This window comes from Gymnoscopelus braueri (assembly GCF_963280865.1).
Source record: "Gymnoscopelus braueri genome assembly, chromosome: 6".
Lineage (NCBI taxonomy): Eukaryota > Metazoa > Chordata > Actinopteri > Myctophiformes > Myctophidae > Gymnoscopelus > Gymnoscopelus braueri.
The window spans coordinates 50,342,721-50,359,936 of record NC_137607.1 but is presented as its reverse complement, the minus strand read 5'-3'; the positions used below and the strand labels follow the sequence as shown (position 1 = coordinate 50,359,936).

Here is a 17,216-nt window from a genome sequence, read left to right as displayed (position 1 = left end):
CTGAGGGCCAATAAAAAAAAGAGCACTCTGCTCTGTGTGACTGTGAGAACATTCCTTCTTGAAGAGGGTAGCTGACACTTTCGCAACTAGTTCTCCTCCACCCATTCTCCAGACCCTGTGTGCACAACCAGTTACAGTACTTAAAAAAAAAACACAAATAAAAAACAGAGCACCACTCCCCATTGCGGGTGCCGTGGTAACATTACCCAAGTGTGATCAGTTGAGAGATAGCGCTTTTAAAAGAGAGAGGTTCTTTTGAAGTCAAAACGTGTTGGGACAACTGCCACATCTTGTGCACACATACACACACACACACACACACACGTACAAAACATGGCTGGCTTTTTTTTTTTTTTAATGATGGGTGGGGGTCTAAAATCACAGCTCTGTGGGTTGGTTGATGAGTCTTAACTCAAGGGTGGTGGTGATTAAATGTCTGTTGATATCAGGCAGCCTGGAGCAGATGCTGAGGTCACAGCTGATGAAAAAGACCATGTTTGATGTTGGGAGAAGGGGGGTCAACAATCGTCTCCAAACATGCTGTGGAACCACAGCCAAGAAAAAGTCCCCCGGTTGCGGCACCAGGGCATTTTAGAAACTAGTATGACGATTGCAGAAAGGAATGTGTGCCCAAAACCAGAATGTGTGCATATGCAAAGGCATGAAAAGCATGCACATGCAAGGCACATGCCCAAACTCTATATCATAACCTTACCCTAACAAACATCATGGGGGCCTATGGGGTTGTTGATAAGATTTGACCAGAGTCAGGTCTAATCATAGACACAAGAAACATCCTACATTATAATCTACACTATAATCTGATTCACCTGAAAGCTGCCCCAGGGATCACCTGGGTCCCTGCGATAATATTAGCTCAATTCAGCCAATGAATACAGCACACTCCAGACGGCCAAAAGTTGTGGTTTTCCAGGAGCCCCCGTAGAATGGTTGTAGGCACAACTCCTGGCAGAATGAAAGGCCTGCCTGTTGCAGTAATGAGATGATGAGGGCAGGATAGGGGCAGTAATTCATGTCAGATGTCAGATGTTTGTTTGTGTGTGTGTTATGCTTAGTCAAGACTCCAAGTGACTGAGGCATATCATCAAAAGGTCTTGAAATACAGCCACACTGGTAGACAGACAGGCGACACCGGCATATTGGTAGGCTCAGCGATTAACATTTAACTTGAAATACTGCAAATAAACATAAACGCATAAGTGGAATGCACGCTTTGCTCAAACAAACACAGGCTTGTGAGCAGGTCAGGACTTGAATGGCTTACATTGTGTCATCTCTCAGTCATTCAGTCAGCCTTCTGTGCCAAGAGGGAGGAGACGCTGTCCAATAAGATATATTGGACGGGCGCCTGTCAACCAGTTACAGTAGCTCTGGCAGACAGCACAGAGCTATAGGGATGACATCACAGTCAGATCCTTTGCTCAAAATGGAGACAACATGAATCAGACTGGCCTAGAAGCATAAAAACATCTGTATATACGTATATACGTGAGTCTGTGCATGTAATACATGCACAGACTCACGTATATACGTATATACAGATGTTTTTATGCCACGAGAGATGTCCACGAGTCTCTGAGCTCGAGTCCGAGTCAAGTCTCAAGTCTTTGAGGCTCGAGTCGAGTCAAGTCTCAAGTCTTTGAGGGTTGAGTCGAGTCGAGTCCGAGTCAAGTCTCGGGTCTTTGAGGCTCGAGTCGAGTCGAGTCTCAAGTCTTTGAGGGTTGAGTCGAGTCGAGTCCGAGTCAAGTCTTTGAGGGTCGAGTCCGAGTCAAGTCTCGAGTCTTTTTAAAGTCTTTAAAAAAAAAAAAAAATGGGGGGGGGGGGCATAAATGTAAAAGTATAGACAGGTCATAATAAATCACATTAGATTCACAGATTAGAGATTTTATGTATTTTCCCCACAATTTATTTTTACACTCGACTCCGCACAGCAGTCCAACAGCAGAGCAGGTGAAAGCAATTCACTTAAACGAGGGCTGTGTTGCGCACCAAAAAACTGTCTAAATGTGGATCCCCAGTTCAAATATGATTCTTTTGGGGGGTCACGGCCTGAAAAGGTTTGAGAACCACAGCTTTTATGCAGTGAACATTACATGAGCGTAGCGTTTACCGTGGTGAAGTGTTGAATATTCACCCAGCTGGGTTTAACGAAATGAAAATCCGATGTTTCCTAAACGTGCTGTCACAGATGATCCGACCATCTTATAAGAAATGTAAGCATATGCCAAGATAACTGAGGTTATATAGCTGATTCTGAGCTAAACATATTTGTTTAATTTCGAAGTTTTTATATTTAAACTTTATGATGAAAGGCCGCGGCGGCCACACACATAGCAGCTGTTGCGCTCGCCTCTCCATGTTTACGTTAATGAGCAGCATGAAACAGCTTGACTGAAGCGGCTCCGCGCAGCGCGCACTGGAGCGGAGGTTTCTTTGCGGGGGGGGGGGGGGGGGGGGGACAGGGGAGTGGAAGTTTTTTGGGCATTTCATTCATTTATTTGTCCAAAAAATAAACATATAATAAAGATTGTCCACGAGTCTTTGAGGCTCGAGTCGAGTCAAGTCTCAAGTCTTTGAGGCTCGAGTCGAGTCAAGTCTCAAGTCTTTGAGGGGCGAGTCAGAGTCGAGTCGAGAGTCTCGTTTTTGGCCACTCGAGTGCGACTCGAGTCCGAGTCCCTAACTCGAGTCCCCATCTCTGGCATGTATGCATCAGCGTCCGTGTGTGCGCACAGATTCATGCATGCATACATGCCACATCAGATAGGTGAAACTACATGGCTACAGAATTTCCCTTCCCTCTCCTTACATTACCAGTGAGAGTGCCGTTAAAGAGGCTGATATTGGGTAACTTTACTGTAGCTACTCTAAAGATCCATTAACACCAAGCATGAAATTACAGTCAGTGGATCTTTTTTTTTTTAAGGCTCCTCTCTCATGAAACTCAAAAACAATGCCCCGCATTGTTGCTGCATAAAGCTAGAAAGAGAGAGAGAGATGGAGGTAAGAAGAGAAAGAGAGGGAGGAAAGGCGAGAAAGAGGTAAAGACTGTTCTCTACATAGGTGGTTTCCAGTGTTTGAATTGTGTTCAGGTGTGTGTGTGTGTGTGTGTGTGTGTGTGTGTGTGTGTGTGTGTGTGTGTGTGTGTGTGTGTGTGTGTGTGTGTGTGTGTGTGTGTGTGTGTGTGTGTGTGTATCAGTCCACCCATCTATAAACAGGTTGTGGGAGTTGAAACAAGGTAGGGTGGATACAGGATTCATGCCCAGGGGATGGAATGAAGGAAGGCACCAAGGAAGGTGAGATGCAGGGAGGCAAAGAAATAAAAAAGGCAAGAATAGAGAGAGAGAGAGAGAGAGAGAGAGAGGGGGGCGGGGGTTGCAAACAACCTATTCACCACCATCCATGTTTGTAATCTATTATCTTTACTCCCCTCATCACCAGTCAGGGTTATAGGCTCGTTTTGACACATGATACTGTTGTACAGTACATTTATGATGTGTAAACTGTGGAATGCTTCACTGCAACTCTTCTTCAGTTGGTGTGTGCAGGATTAGAACCAAATTGACTTTGGAAAATTGCTTCACCAAGACCTTAAGACATGCATGCTCCACTATGTACCATCATCGTGAGTAAACCAATAATGCAATGGGTTATCAATGTTGCTTCTCAGTGAAGGCATCTATTTGGTATGGTGTCAATTAAAAATGTTCTGTTATCTTAATATTTCTGCTTAAGAGTGGTTGGACATTGATTATCAGCTAGCTAGTGAAGCTGTTAGAATTCCATCATTGCACAAAATGTCACTTTCTATAATTGCTTTATACTGGGGCGCCGATAGCCTAGTGGTTAAAGCGCATACCACGTATAGGCTCTAATGCAGTCTGACAGCAAGCCGCAGGTTCGATTCTCGAGCCCGACGACCTTTGCTGCGTGTCACTCCCCGTCTCTCTACCAGTTTCGTGTCACTCTACACTGTAATAATAACAATAATTATAATAACTAAAAAAAGTGCTCATCGGAGCACAGGTCTCTGTAGAGTAATCGGTCTCCTGGTGGCGCTATAATAGAGCAATGTTAAAAGGGTGGCATTTGTTCCTCAACGTAGTGCGAATGTGTGTGCAAACGGGCCACTCCTACAAACTTTAATGTCAATCTTAGCCAATCAGGATGAAATATGAAAAATCAAACATACCCGTCTTGATTACATGACAATAGAGATCATCTGTACTGATTTGTGTGAAATTTGGATAAAATCTGAAGGAGTAATATAAAATAAAGTGTTTTACATAAGTCGGCCTCCTGGTGGCGCTACGGACAGACAGAGTGCAAAACATAGTCTTCGGCATGGCAGTGACAATATATATTTTTTAAAGAAAATAATATTTGCATCATGCTAACCTATCACCCTACCACCGGTGCCTTACAGCAAGATACATTTAAGACATTTTAAGATAATTTGAAAGCTGGTTAGAATGAAATCTCTTCCAAAATCTCAGACCAATCTCATGTTCACTCAGTGAACATGAATGGACAATAACAGTCTTAGTATTATTATAGGGTGGATTTCAAAATAGGGATTCAGTGACAAACACAAAATTGTACTGATTTAAGACTTTTAAAAACACAATTGAGACATTTTAAGACTATTTTGGAACCTGCAGACACCCTGGCTAGATCCCCACCTCGATGGTCTTCCTCTTGATCTTTTTCTGATGTTCCAGGCGTTCCTTCTCCCTCTCCACAGCTCTGGTGGACTCCCTCAGTCTCTCCAGGTCTTGTTGGTACGTCTCCCTCTGCCTCTCCAGCTCCGCCCTCTCCTCCGCCCGCCGTTCCTGTTTCACAGGTGAGCAGTCAACGTTAGCGATGCTCCATCATCTATAGCAGTGGTTCTCAAACCTTTTCATGTCAAGGACCCCCCAAATTGTACTATATTTGGCCATGGACCCCCATCTGAAAATATTTTGTGCCAGGGACCCCCAGAAGAGAAGATTTGCGGGGAAAAAAAACACTTTCAGGATTTTTCCATTTCTTTAAAAAAATTGCTGATTTCAAGCTCGCAGCACGTCACACATTTTGTTGGGGGCTCCCTGGAACATCCCCCCTATCGACCACATTTACACGGCGGCCATTTTGCTCTCACGTCACTCTCACACACACACACACACGAGATGCGCAGATTGCGGTTTTAGCCGCGGATAACCACAGTTTGGGCGGATTTGGGTCAATCAAATATAATTATTAATTCATATTGGATAAACCGCAGGTGAAATAATGCGGGAAATAAATTAATGACATCTATCTATAGGCCTATTATAGCTTTTAGCAGGAAATCTTGCTGTGCGTGCGTTTGTAGTATTTTAATACGTCATTTTCCATCAGGTACAAATTAGCCGCTTACAACACGTGCTTTGAGTGCACTGTGTTGTTGTTATTGTTGTTGTTTTGAAGCGGAAGGAGAACCCCTTGCCGGCAAAGGCAGCTAATGCTATAGTGAGAGAGAAACTTAATGGAGGGCCTGGACCGCTGGCATAGCGGTCCAGGCACCTAGGCTCAGTGTAGCCTGACAGTGTGTCGCGGGTTCAAGTCACAATCCCGACGGCCTTTGCTGCGTGTCATTCCCCATCACTCTCCCCATTTCCTGTCAGTGTACTGTCCTGTCAATAAAGGCATAAAAGTTTGGTGTGGGAGTGATTTAGTGAAGTTCTTAACCCTGCCAACGACTGGATATGTCTTATGAAAAGTTGCGAGGTGAGAAAGTGATGGAAGACGGAGGGCTTGCTGTTACCATGGATAATGCATACAGTCACTACATCGTGATCGCGACAGTGGTGAGCGACATTGTTTGTACAAATATGTATAGAATCCCATGTGTATCCCTGCGGTGCGGCTAATGGTGTGAATGCGGATCTATAAATAGGATGATATAATGAATGAGGTTGGATGGCGGATGGATAATGAACGTGGACACGCGGATTTGGGTGACGAAAAAGCCCATCCACGCATCTCTCTCTCACACACACACACACACACACACACGGCGCTATGCATCTTCTCCCCATACAAACTCACACATGATGGGATAAACAACTTTCAGAGTATGAGATGTGTGGTTTCCCCTGCTGGAGCCTGGAGCAGACCCATGGATTAAAGCAAAATAAAATCTCACGACTGAAAGAATGTGTATGGCCAAGTCCTATTATGTGATTTGTGAAACAGTGTGAAAGGAGCCCTCCCCACACTAGCGCCGTTTTCCTAAAAAATTAACACAATATGTCAAATGAATCTTCATTATGTTTTAGTCCTGCTGTTCTACATACTGACAACCAGGTGAAGAAATCACAGATTGAGGCTTTAACTTTTGCTTTTATGACATATGTGAGACCATTAGGGTTTTATGGAAAATGCCTCTAAACATTTTGCTAGTTTGAAAACTTCAAATGCTCCAATCTTTGAAAATATTAGCAGAAAATAGCCGATCTACAAGCTCTCAATGCGTCGCAGATGCATTGAGAGCTTGTAGATCGGCTATTTTCGCTGCGCAACATGCTTCCATGGAAGACATGCTGGCTTCTATGGAATCCAAAAGACTGAAATGAGTCGTGGCGACTGAGAACTTGAATTCATGCAGACCACTTGTGTTGCTTTTCTCACCTCCAGCCTTCGGCACTCGTCCTCCCTCTGCCGGAGCCTGGCCTCTGTGGCCTCGGCCTGCTGCCGGTGCCTCTCCCGCTCCCTCTCCCAGCGCTGCTGCTCCTGGCGGTGTTGCGACTGCAGCTTCTGGAAGCTGGCCAGCTCCTCCCGCTGCAGGGCCAGGGTCCGCTGCTTCTCCTGCTCCAGGAAGACGTTCCCCCGGTGCCGGCCCGGCAGGGAGGCCCTCTCGGTCAGCGAGGCTCGCTGCAGCTCGATGTGACTGTCCTGCTGCGAGACGATGGCCTGGAGGAGGTGGGAGGTTTTAGTTTTTAGTTTTGTTTTTTTGTTCCAGGATTACTGACAGTTTGGGTGATTTCTAGTGTCACACCAGTGGTGGAAAAAGTACTCAGATGTCTTACTTAAGTGAAAGTATCAATACCGCAATGTAGAAAAACTCCGTTACAAGTAAAAGTCCAGAATTAAAAATGTACTTGAGTAAAATATATCAAAATATACATAAAGTACAAAAGTACTCATTATGCAGAATGTCCCATTTCACAAGATATAAAATGTATACAAATATTTTGAAAATAGCAGATCTACAAGCTCACAATGTGTCACGAAGCGGTCTCTCTCTCTCTCTCTCACACAGACATGAGACCAGTAGCATGCATTACAAGTTAGAACCATCGGACTTGCTAGTATGAAAAATGTCCACGTTTATGGGAGCGTATGCACACGCTTTAATTTCCTAAACTAAACACACACTGCAGAGCTCAGAGAATGTGGTTAAAACCACCTTTGCTGTTCAGCTGAACAGTTTCACAGAAAAACTAAATCAAAACATACAATTCACTGGTACATCCTTCTGATAACTCATAGACTCCTCTCTGGCGTCTAAGCTTGTCAAGTGTGAAAAGTGTGTCTGTCCTGCTCATTTTTCACAGCGCACACAAGCTAAAGAACACAAGCTAACATCAAAAGGGGGTTCACATACAGTACACCCCCCTCACACATGATATTAATATTTCCATCCAAACGTCAAGTGAATTTTTCGTACACATTTCAAATACCACCAAAAGTAAACATCATGTATTTGGTACGTTACCATCACTTGGTCTAGTGTGATAAATGGACTGCATGAATGTAGAATGTGGGTAAACCAAATACAAACATCAGCAATAACAAATATTATTACTGGGAATGTTGACTGCAGCAAAAGTGGTTACATCACTATTTGGTTGAAAAAAAGAAAAAAAAATCCCTCCCCATTTATCACTTTAAGTCATTTGACAAAATCTTTTCCAACACAAACAATCAAAATATGTTTTTCTATATTGAGGATTTTGGGCTGGACCTGCAAGAACCAGCCCTGCAGACACATGTCATTGACTGACTGACTGACTCGGTCAACAGATAATTACAATAGTTAAAATTAGTTAATAATTTCTCTTTCAAATCAAACATCGCAAGATATGATGTAAACTATTGCTCTTGCAACTACAGTCATAACCTTTTCTTTATTAACATTAAAGCATAACCATGCCATGTGATATACTATTTCACCACACGTCAACAACCAATATCCTGGCACCAACTACCGAAAAGATGCCCATCGGAACGCATGCTCCTACGGTTATGCAATACCTTTGTACCCGTTGTCTAAGAACTTAGTGCAGTACCCATTATCATAGTACTTGGAGGACAGTCTGACGTCAATACTATTACGACACATCGATGGCATCAGGGATGTCAATCATCAATGTATCGATGTGTATATTGTCATAAAAGGGACACGGACAGACTAGTCTCGCGTAGCCAGACAACTATTCCACAATCTCCGAATGCTATATAGTCTGGAACTACACCTCCCGAAATCCGATTGAGGAAACTGGCACTTCCGTTCATGAAAATACATTTTAAAATATCTTTACATTTTGTTTTTTAATTTACATTTCTGCTCAGCAGCAAGCTAAATATGCTTAGGTGATTTTGATTTATATTAGGATAAATTTGCGCGAATGTAAAGACGAAACGGAAGTGGGGAGGAGGCTTCACATCCGGTTTGTATGTTAATCATGATCAGAGCTTCCGAGTCCCAGACTGTATGACCGGAAACATTAGAAAATTGTGGGAGGCAACAGTCTGGCCACGCGAGACTACGGACAGACCAACATAGCTGATCTGACCGACTTCCCACATGGCACATCACTCCCACACATTTTCGGCAATACGTACGGCAAGTTTTAATTCGATCAGTCAGATGGTTCTCGAGATAGGCGAGGGACACATGGACACACAGAGATTCCGTGCCTTTATAGATAGACACTCCCATTGACTATCCCACTAACAAATGTCCTACAATTTCACAAACTGACCATAAAAGGTCTAGCCATATACTGGGTTTGACCCGGTCTACAGATTAGCCATTTTCTCGTGAGATGCATTACAGTTTGCATGAAAACTATTTGAGAGGAGGACACATGGTCTCTAGTGACACCGACGTCTCACCTGTAGGCTGTAGAGTCTCTGGGACAGCATCAGCACTCTGTCAAAGAACTGAAAAGACAAAAACAGAAACAAAAAGTCAAACAACCACCAATGCCACCACCAGGCAATGCAGCAAATTTATGCCATCAACCAGCCACTGAGATGATGTACATTTTCAATCTGAAGGTTAAATCTGGTAATGTGTCCACACCAAGAATGATAACCATAATGATAATGTGAGCAGCCACACTGAGCGATAACGTTCGGTAAACATGTTGAACGTAGTTGATGTACTGAACGTGAGGCCCTGTACATTCAGATGGGTTTTGATTGGCTGTCAGTGTTTCGCTCTGAAAATGATGCCAATGACATCCACTTGATGATTTATAAAATGAGAGCAAGGAGCTAACCTCAGCCTCGGGGAAGGAGTTGGACCAGATGCGGTTCCAGCTGGCTGGGGAAGAGCAGCAGCTCTCATCAACCTGAGCAACAAGATAGACAACAACAAGTCATACACAGATTACGAAACCTTACCGATGGTAAACCAAAATGGTGTATAATGTACTGTACTAACACGTAGCGTCAGCGTGTTTAAGGTGACTGTGTGAAATATGGCTGGGTTATGCATGCTCCACCAGAGTGGAGGTCTGCTGGTTCTTAGGGCTCCGAATCTTGCACTACGGTTAATCCGATGTTCAGGAAATATTGTTTCAGTGTTTAGGGCTTAATCTATTTATGAGCAAACACAGTTACCTAAGAGAACAAGGTTAAAGTCAACATGAGGACATGGAAACTTTCTGTGACGAATGACTTGACTATGTCTGGACATTGTTATTTACAGAAAATACCTGGACACTGTGACTCAGCTCATGTGGTGCATGCATGTGTGTGTGTGTGTGTGTGTGTGTGTGTGTGTGTGTGTGTGTGTGTGTGTGTGTGTGTGTGTGTGTGTGTGTGTGTGTGTGTGTGTGTGTGTGTGTGTGTGTGTGTGTGGGGGGGGGGGGGGGGGGTAGTGCTTGCATGTGTGTTCACCTTGTTCACCTTAAATGTGTGACATGTGTGCTTAATGCATATGGTGCGTGTGTGTGTCTGTGCCGATAGTCTGTGTGTAGTCATGGTGTGTATAGAGTGGTGCATGTGTAACCATCATGGTGTGTGCGTGTGCGTGTTGATCTCCCACCGTCTGCTCCAGGGTGTGGCTGCCACAGATTTCTTTGAGCTGAGGGTCAGAGCTGGCTCTCTGGCTCCTGTCTCTACCATAAGATTTCTTCTTCTTCACATTGCCATCTGGCGCGCGCGCACACACACACACACACACACATACACACACAGATAAAGAGACAAACACACAGAAATACACAAATAAACCAAAAGATGGACTAGCACAACACAGGCACATAACAAACAGATGCACCCAAACATGAACAGACATTAACCCATTAACAACAACTTATAGACGTATAAGAATGCACCCACGTGGTGTTTTGTTGCTGGAGTTTGTGCACGTCTTTAACTAAATACCCAACTGACTAATTAACTAACTATATCAGTCAATAAATTCAATGGAAACAACAAATAGGCTTGAATTTCTCCAATTTATTTTTGTAATTGAGAATAGCAGGTATAAAGGCCTTTAGAAAGTGGACTTCCTCAGAGCGTGGTGTGCGCTGGACTCACTCTTGTAAAGGATGGCTGGGCTGCTATCGTAGCCCCCGAAGGTGTCTGCTCTCCTGGGCAGAGCCCCGGAGGTGTTCCCCTCCTCTGACCGCGGAGCTGGAGCCTCCTCCCTCACTCCGGACTGCAGCAGTTTCTGAAGGTTCTCCACTGGGATGGAGGGGTGGGAAATATATAGATGTACAAGTATATACAGAACGTAAACTGGCAATTTATGTAGGCACAGTACACGTACAATTCACACAATTTAATGTTGCCAAGTGCAATTCTCTGGGGAATTGTGTGGAGAACAATGAGAAACAAATTATGAATCTTTGTCTGAGAGTGCCTCTGTGTGTCCTACCCTCAGTGATGGCTCCTTTGAGCAAGGTCTCCCCCTGCTGGAGGTCAGAGGCGTCACCTCGGAGCAGCAGCCTGGAACGGGAGGCAGTGTCCTCCAGCCCGGCCACAGACTCTGCCATGTCTGCAAAGAGCTGTAGCTTCTCAGTCAGAGCCTGGATGATCACTGTGTCTTTTTGGCTCAGACGCTCTGGGAGTTAGGAAAGGAATTTGTGAATGAAGTGGAATAGCATATTATGGCCTCATTTCTAACTTTTTACCCTGGATGAGGATCTGATATGTTGTCATGGACCTACCATAAACAAAGAAAACAAACAAACAAACAAACAAACAAACAAAAACGCATAAATAAAAGTCCCTAGATGACAAAAGTTTAAAAATCCACTGAAAACTAAAGTAACCTGATGATTTTTCAGATTAGTGTGCTGCATGAGCACCTCCTAGTGGGCAAAGAAGGCAATTTTAGTGTCCACAGAAAGTGTGTTTTTGTTTTTTAGCTGCCATGCATTTCTATGGTTACGACACGCTAGAGCACTCTTCTTTCCAGTGGCCAAGCATCGTGCTTCAAACACTCTTGTTTTTTGCAGAGCGCTCTGAGCACTACAAGCAGAACATATGTAATCTTTTAGAGAGGAGTGTTGCTCATCAATCTCAGGTCTTAACCTCCTGTCTGGCAACCCTGTCATTTACGACCTGATGTTTACGTTGTTTCCACTAGGCTATTTGTGTTAATAACACACATGCCACACCGTTTGACCACAGCAACTGCCCCATAGTCCTTCATTCCTGATGCTGAGCCGCTGAAGACAGGGTATTATTCCTCATTAAGGTTCTGTTGTTATTCTCACTGTCAAGTAATCTGCTAGTTACCTTGGAAGTCTTTAAACCTGGCAGCTCGTGCCTCCTCCTCCTCACTGAACAGCCTCTCTTCAGTATGTGGACAGCTAGGAAGGAGAGAGGGGTGGATAATTAACACACTTTAGGAGTATCGCTCTAGTACTTAAAGGCGGTGTATTCAGGAGAACATTTTGCGTCTCCGTGTTAAATGTAGTTTACCTCTCGACAGCTTGTCTTATCTGGCTCATCCAGGTGTTTCTCTCCTCCTTGGAAGCGGTGTGGATCTCATACATCTCCGGCTCACTGGAGGAGGCACAGATGAGGAACATGGCCTTCTCCTCGTGAGCCACCTCCCTGACAATCAGCTTTTGGAGAGAGATCACTGGGGGCTTGTTGTCCTAGAATGGAGAGAGAGCGAGCGAGAAATTACATGATTTCTGATCATTCGTCTGTTGTGTAAATTGATTGACTGATATTTAAGTCATGAATTGAAATATTCTGAACTGAAACGGAGGTGAAAAGATTTCTGATTGTATCAAATGTCCAAGAGGGACCTGACCATTTAGCATTCAATCATATTAATTTTTATGATGCACATACAGACTGCAGTAGTTGTCATGCTACACATAAATAGTATATAGGGATAAACTACTCACCACTGTAGCAAACACATATCTCTGGTCCTTCTCTTGCAGCAAGAGCACCACATCGGACAACAGCACTGCCAGAATTTCTACAGGGTGGAAATTTGAAATAGCTTGTACTACACAATGTAGCTAAATTGATATATGAAAGCCATACACTGATAAACATGTCCAATTATCAAAATAAAATGGTTTGACATATTATACCTACTACGTATATGTTAGGCATTATGCATGGCTTTTAGCAATGTCTCCCTAAACAAAGTAAAGATTACTTAACTTGAATGCCAGTCATAGACTAGTTCATAGTTCATAAGCACACTATTGGACAACAGCAAAGTGTCTGACAGTATATTAGTACCTTTGAGTCTACCAGAGGCAGCTTTCCAGTTGACGGTGCCCTCGTGTAGGAGTCGCCTCCTGCCCTGCGCCAGGTCCTCCCTGCGGCACACGCGGCCATCTTTGAACTTGCCCAGCACCTTGGGCTCCATCTTGTTGTGGATGTCCCGCAGTCGAGAGGCCTTCTCGTAGACATTGACCAGTGCGTCAACCCGGACGATGGTGTCTTTGATCAGACCCAGCGCCCGGGTCAGCTCCTCATGTTCCTCAGTACCGGCTGGAGACACAACGCACACAGCTTAGATCAGTGGTACCCAAACAACGGGTCGGGACCCAATTGAGGGTTGCGGAAGGATTTTTGTGGGTCACAAGTAAATATCACCCTTTTTTGTTTTTTCAAAAAAGAAAATACAAAATATTTGTAGTTGTTCATACATTAACTCATTCACTGCCACTGACGTAAAAAACGTATTCTTTTCCAATTACCAAATCTGCCACTGACGTAAAAAACGTTTATTTTTTTTTATTTTTTGAAAAAACACTGATTTTATAAAGATCTCACCGTCCTTCATCTTTCGTAGTGATACATTTCATTGTAACACACCCGGATACGGAAATGACGTCAATCGAAGATTTCTGTTTCCGCCTGCCGCCTGTTTAAATCTTCCCCTTAAACGCCATTATCTCGGCTTTGTTTTTCTTTGCCGTGGTGCGTCAGACGCGCTGTTTAGAAACTGCTACTACTGGAAAATGGAATGTCGCGGATTGAAAATGTCTTCTCTGGGCCACTCACAACTACCCTGTGTGTCTACAAACAGTTGGACGCGATCATAAGGGATGTAGCGAGGTCTGTGGCGAGGTAAAAAAGTAAGTGAGCCGTCGTATCGTAACGTGAACGGACGTTCACGTTACGATACATGGTGTTTTTACACTGGGCAGGACTCCGACTCGATCGGAATGTTTGTTGTCTGAGCGGTGTGCACCGTGCACGTATAGCCTGTGTGTTTACAAACGATTGGACTTGCGATCGTAATGAATTAAAATAAATTGTGACCTGTTGAAAGTTAAAAGAAATACTAAATTGCTGGCAGTGGGCAAACACAGCCAGAAATAAGTCTGGCAGTGAATGAGTGAAAGAGAAATTCAAACCTTTTTATTCGAAAGATCATTAAAAAATTAAAAAATAAAATTTAAACAATACTTTTAAGCGAAAGTGCAAATATTTTCACTGTTTGGGTCCCAGGGAGACAAATTTCTCTTTTGGGTCACGGGCTAAAAAGGTTGGGAACCACTGGCTTAGATGGAGCGATGGACCCTTAGCTAAGCCCCACCCACTCCACTCTGTGACTGGTGGTGCGAAGTTAGTCACACCCAGGCCTGGCAGCGCCTGGCAAACTTTGCTTCTCACCCATTGACTTGCATGTTAAATGATGGCTTTTCACCTTAAAAATAATCGATCATTTCAGGAGCAAGAGCTTCAAAATCTCTTCTAAATCTAGTCAACAAGGCCTGCTGTAGGCTATGCACTGGACAAATGTGCATGACATTATTTCAATAAACTAAAAACATGGGAAATGTTAGAGGGAGTAATAGCCATGGATACACGACGGTCGACTGTCATGACCGTCATGGATGAACTTCAACCTGGTGTTTGCACTTTCTCCATTTATGGCCCGTACATCTACATAAACGTTCATATTTCAAATATAAAGTGCTTATCCCATGGCCACGGATGTTACATTTATGTACGGGCTCTCAGAAGGTATCATCCGTATTGTTCAATAAAAAGCATTTTAATCTGATCGGTGGCCATTTTCTCCATGCCCTTTCAACAAGCGACCCTATCGGTTTGTAGGTGTATTGCACTCTGATACGTTATGAGAAAATGGCCACTGATCGGATTAAAATGCTTTTTATTGAACAATACAGAATATACGGGTACTTTTGAGAGTCCCGTGCATAATTTCAACATCCATGGCCATGGGGTAAGCACTTTATATTTGAAATCTGAACGTTTATATAGATGTACCTATTGACACCACCTGGGCGAGTGAGTCGTATCGTGTAACTTTCCTGAAGAAGCTGTGTATGTGTTCAACAACACAGCCATTCAGCCTTGCAGTTAAGTGCAGATTTCAGCTTGGGAAAAGCAGCCTCAAACGGGTTTGGGTACGTGGTTCATAGTCACCATTGCGTTATCGTGGTATTCCTATTCTTGCTATTATGTTGCAAATGATTGTGTTTGTGCGGGCGAAATAACATTGACAGCTATGGCAGGTGACGAAAGTTTGCCAGACCTATGCCAGGCAAACAACGGTTGCTAAGCTGGCATTGGACAATCGCTTTTGGGGTGGGGTTTAGCGAAGGGTCCATTCTCAAGACTCTCCCTGATGCCACCACCGAAGCAAGTTATAACTAAATGAATGAGACAGCAATACTCTACTTTCCTTATCATCATCATCATCCACTCACGTCTGAGAGTTATTTTGCAAAAACTACCTTCACTTTCTGTGTAGCTTAGCTGTCATGTAACCCAAAGATTAAGTTATGAGGAAAGAAATAAGGACTTGAGAATGTGCGCAGCGCACTTTACCTTCAGTGTTTTGTAGAATGCGTTCCACTAGCACTGGATACTTGGTGATGCGCTGCGTCACCAGCAGAATACACTCGGTCACTCCTAACCTCCGCACAATGGACAGATTGTTGAGTTTCTGACAGGTAAAAACAGAGCAGAACCGTATTTTAGAATAGGAAACTCTCTCTCTCAGATAGTGGATTTCAAATGAAAGCAGAAGAATGCCAATGCTCACTCGTATGAGGTGCTGGAACTTCTTGTTGTTTTGCATCTGTTCTTTGTAGTAGCTGACAGCCTCAGTGTGGTGGCTACAGAAATCTCCATAGCACTCCTTCATCCTGTCTCCTAGATCACCTGAGAACTGGAGAACAAAAACGGTCATTTCTGATGCCCAGAAGGATCATTATTCTGTTGTCTTAACCCATTAAGACCGGGAACGCATCTGTGTGTCATTTTAAGATTTCTTTGGCTATTTTGGAAAAATCTTGAACATTTGTGCTAATCTTTGAAAAAATATATATATATATACATATATATATATATATACATATACATATACATATACATATACATATATATATATATATATATATATATATATATATATATATATACACATTTTTGAAACATTTTTAACTAAAATCTCTGCTTCTGGAGGTCCCTGGAACAAAATATTTCACAAACGTTCGCTTTAAAAAATATATACATTCAAAGATTTGCACAAAATTTCACGATTTTATATAGCAGATCTACAAGCTCACAGTGCCACGCAATGAGCTTGTAGATCTGCTATTTTGAATAGCCAAAGACATCTAAAGACATCTAATGACAGAGATGCGTTCCCGGATTGAATGGGTTAATGTTTGTGCGAACATGTATGTCATGTTGGGTATGTATGTAAATAATCTTGAACAGTGTCCTTGGCTTGTGCATGTGTGTGCATGTGTGTGTGCGTGAATATCTGCATGCACTGTCGCCTCCCTACCTGTGTGATCAGTATATCGGCCAGTCTATTGATAGAGTAGTTCCTGTCATTGGGTGACAGAAGGCCCTCTCGACGGCGTTCTTTGAGGCGGGACAAGAAGCTGGTGTGGAGTTCCAGAAGCTTCTCCAGCCGAGGGAAGAGACAGTCCAACCTGCCCGGGTCCATCTGTAGGTTCTCCTTCAGCTCTTGGATGTACACGCACAGCATGATCTTCAGGGTCCTCACGTGGTGCATCTCTGTCTGCATCAATTCTATACCAAGGCACAGAAGCATTATTAATGCTACTTTGTGAGGCATCCAATGGACTATGGTTTCTATGGTGTCCTCACAAACTCAATGATCAATACGGTTTTCTATTTAGAGCTTCAGCCATATTATCGTACATGAACATTAGGGATGGGCATTTGGACCTTTTTTGGGTATATGTTTAACCTTTGGACTGTGGGCGGTTAACCGCAGTTAACAGTCTTATGACTTCATATCAATAAATAAAGTTTCAGTCCTACGTGTGGGCAGTTCAAATAGGTCCTAAAACATGCATTGTGACATACATTAGGTCTATATCTCTTTCTGTAAGGTTGTTTTCTTCTCTTAAATGTTATGAACAATTATGGATTATACACATTCCTGTTAAACGGTTAACCATTTAACTGTCCCATCCCTAATGAACATAGACAACATTTTT

General features: G+C 43.3%; 1 protein-coding gene across 1 annotated transcript in view; it reads right to left on the bottom strand.

Annotated features, from left to right (window-relative positions):
• Nucleotides 1-17,216, bottom strand: part of arhgef18b (rho/rac guanine nucleotide exchange factor (GEF) 18b) — a 72,563-nt gene that overhangs the window by 11,289 nt on the left and 44,058 nt on the right. Inside the window, exons 15-28 of the mRNA XM_080431495.1 lie at nucleotides 16,532-16,782; nucleotides 15,782-15,907; nucleotides 15,565-15,682; nucleotides 12,994-13,248; nucleotides 12,645-12,721; nucleotides 12,208-12,386; nucleotides 12,022-12,095; nucleotides 11,156-11,341; nucleotides 10,816-10,962; nucleotides 10,319-10,425; nucleotides 9,549-9,620; nucleotides 9,160-9,207; nucleotides 6,670-6,951; nucleotides 4,701-4,850 (exon numbers count right to left, since the gene is read on the bottom strand). Coding sequence (XP_080287621.1) covers nucleotides 4,701-4,850; nucleotides 6,670-6,951; nucleotides 9,160-9,207; nucleotides 9,549-9,620; nucleotides 10,319-10,425; nucleotides 10,816-10,962; nucleotides 11,156-11,341; nucleotides 12,022-12,095; nucleotides 12,208-12,386; nucleotides 12,645-12,721; nucleotides 12,994-13,248; nucleotides 15,565-15,682; nucleotides 15,782-15,907; nucleotides 16,532-16,782 — 2,072 coding nt within the window. The remainder of the gene's footprint in view (nucleotides 1-4,700; nucleotides 4,851-6,669; nucleotides 6,952-9,159; nucleotides 9,208-9,548; nucleotides 9,621-10,318; nucleotides 10,426-10,815; nucleotides 10,963-11,155; nucleotides 11,342-12,021; nucleotides 12,096-12,207; nucleotides 12,387-12,644; nucleotides 12,722-12,993; nucleotides 13,249-15,564; nucleotides 15,683-15,781; nucleotides 15,908-16,531; nucleotides 16,783-17,216) is intronic.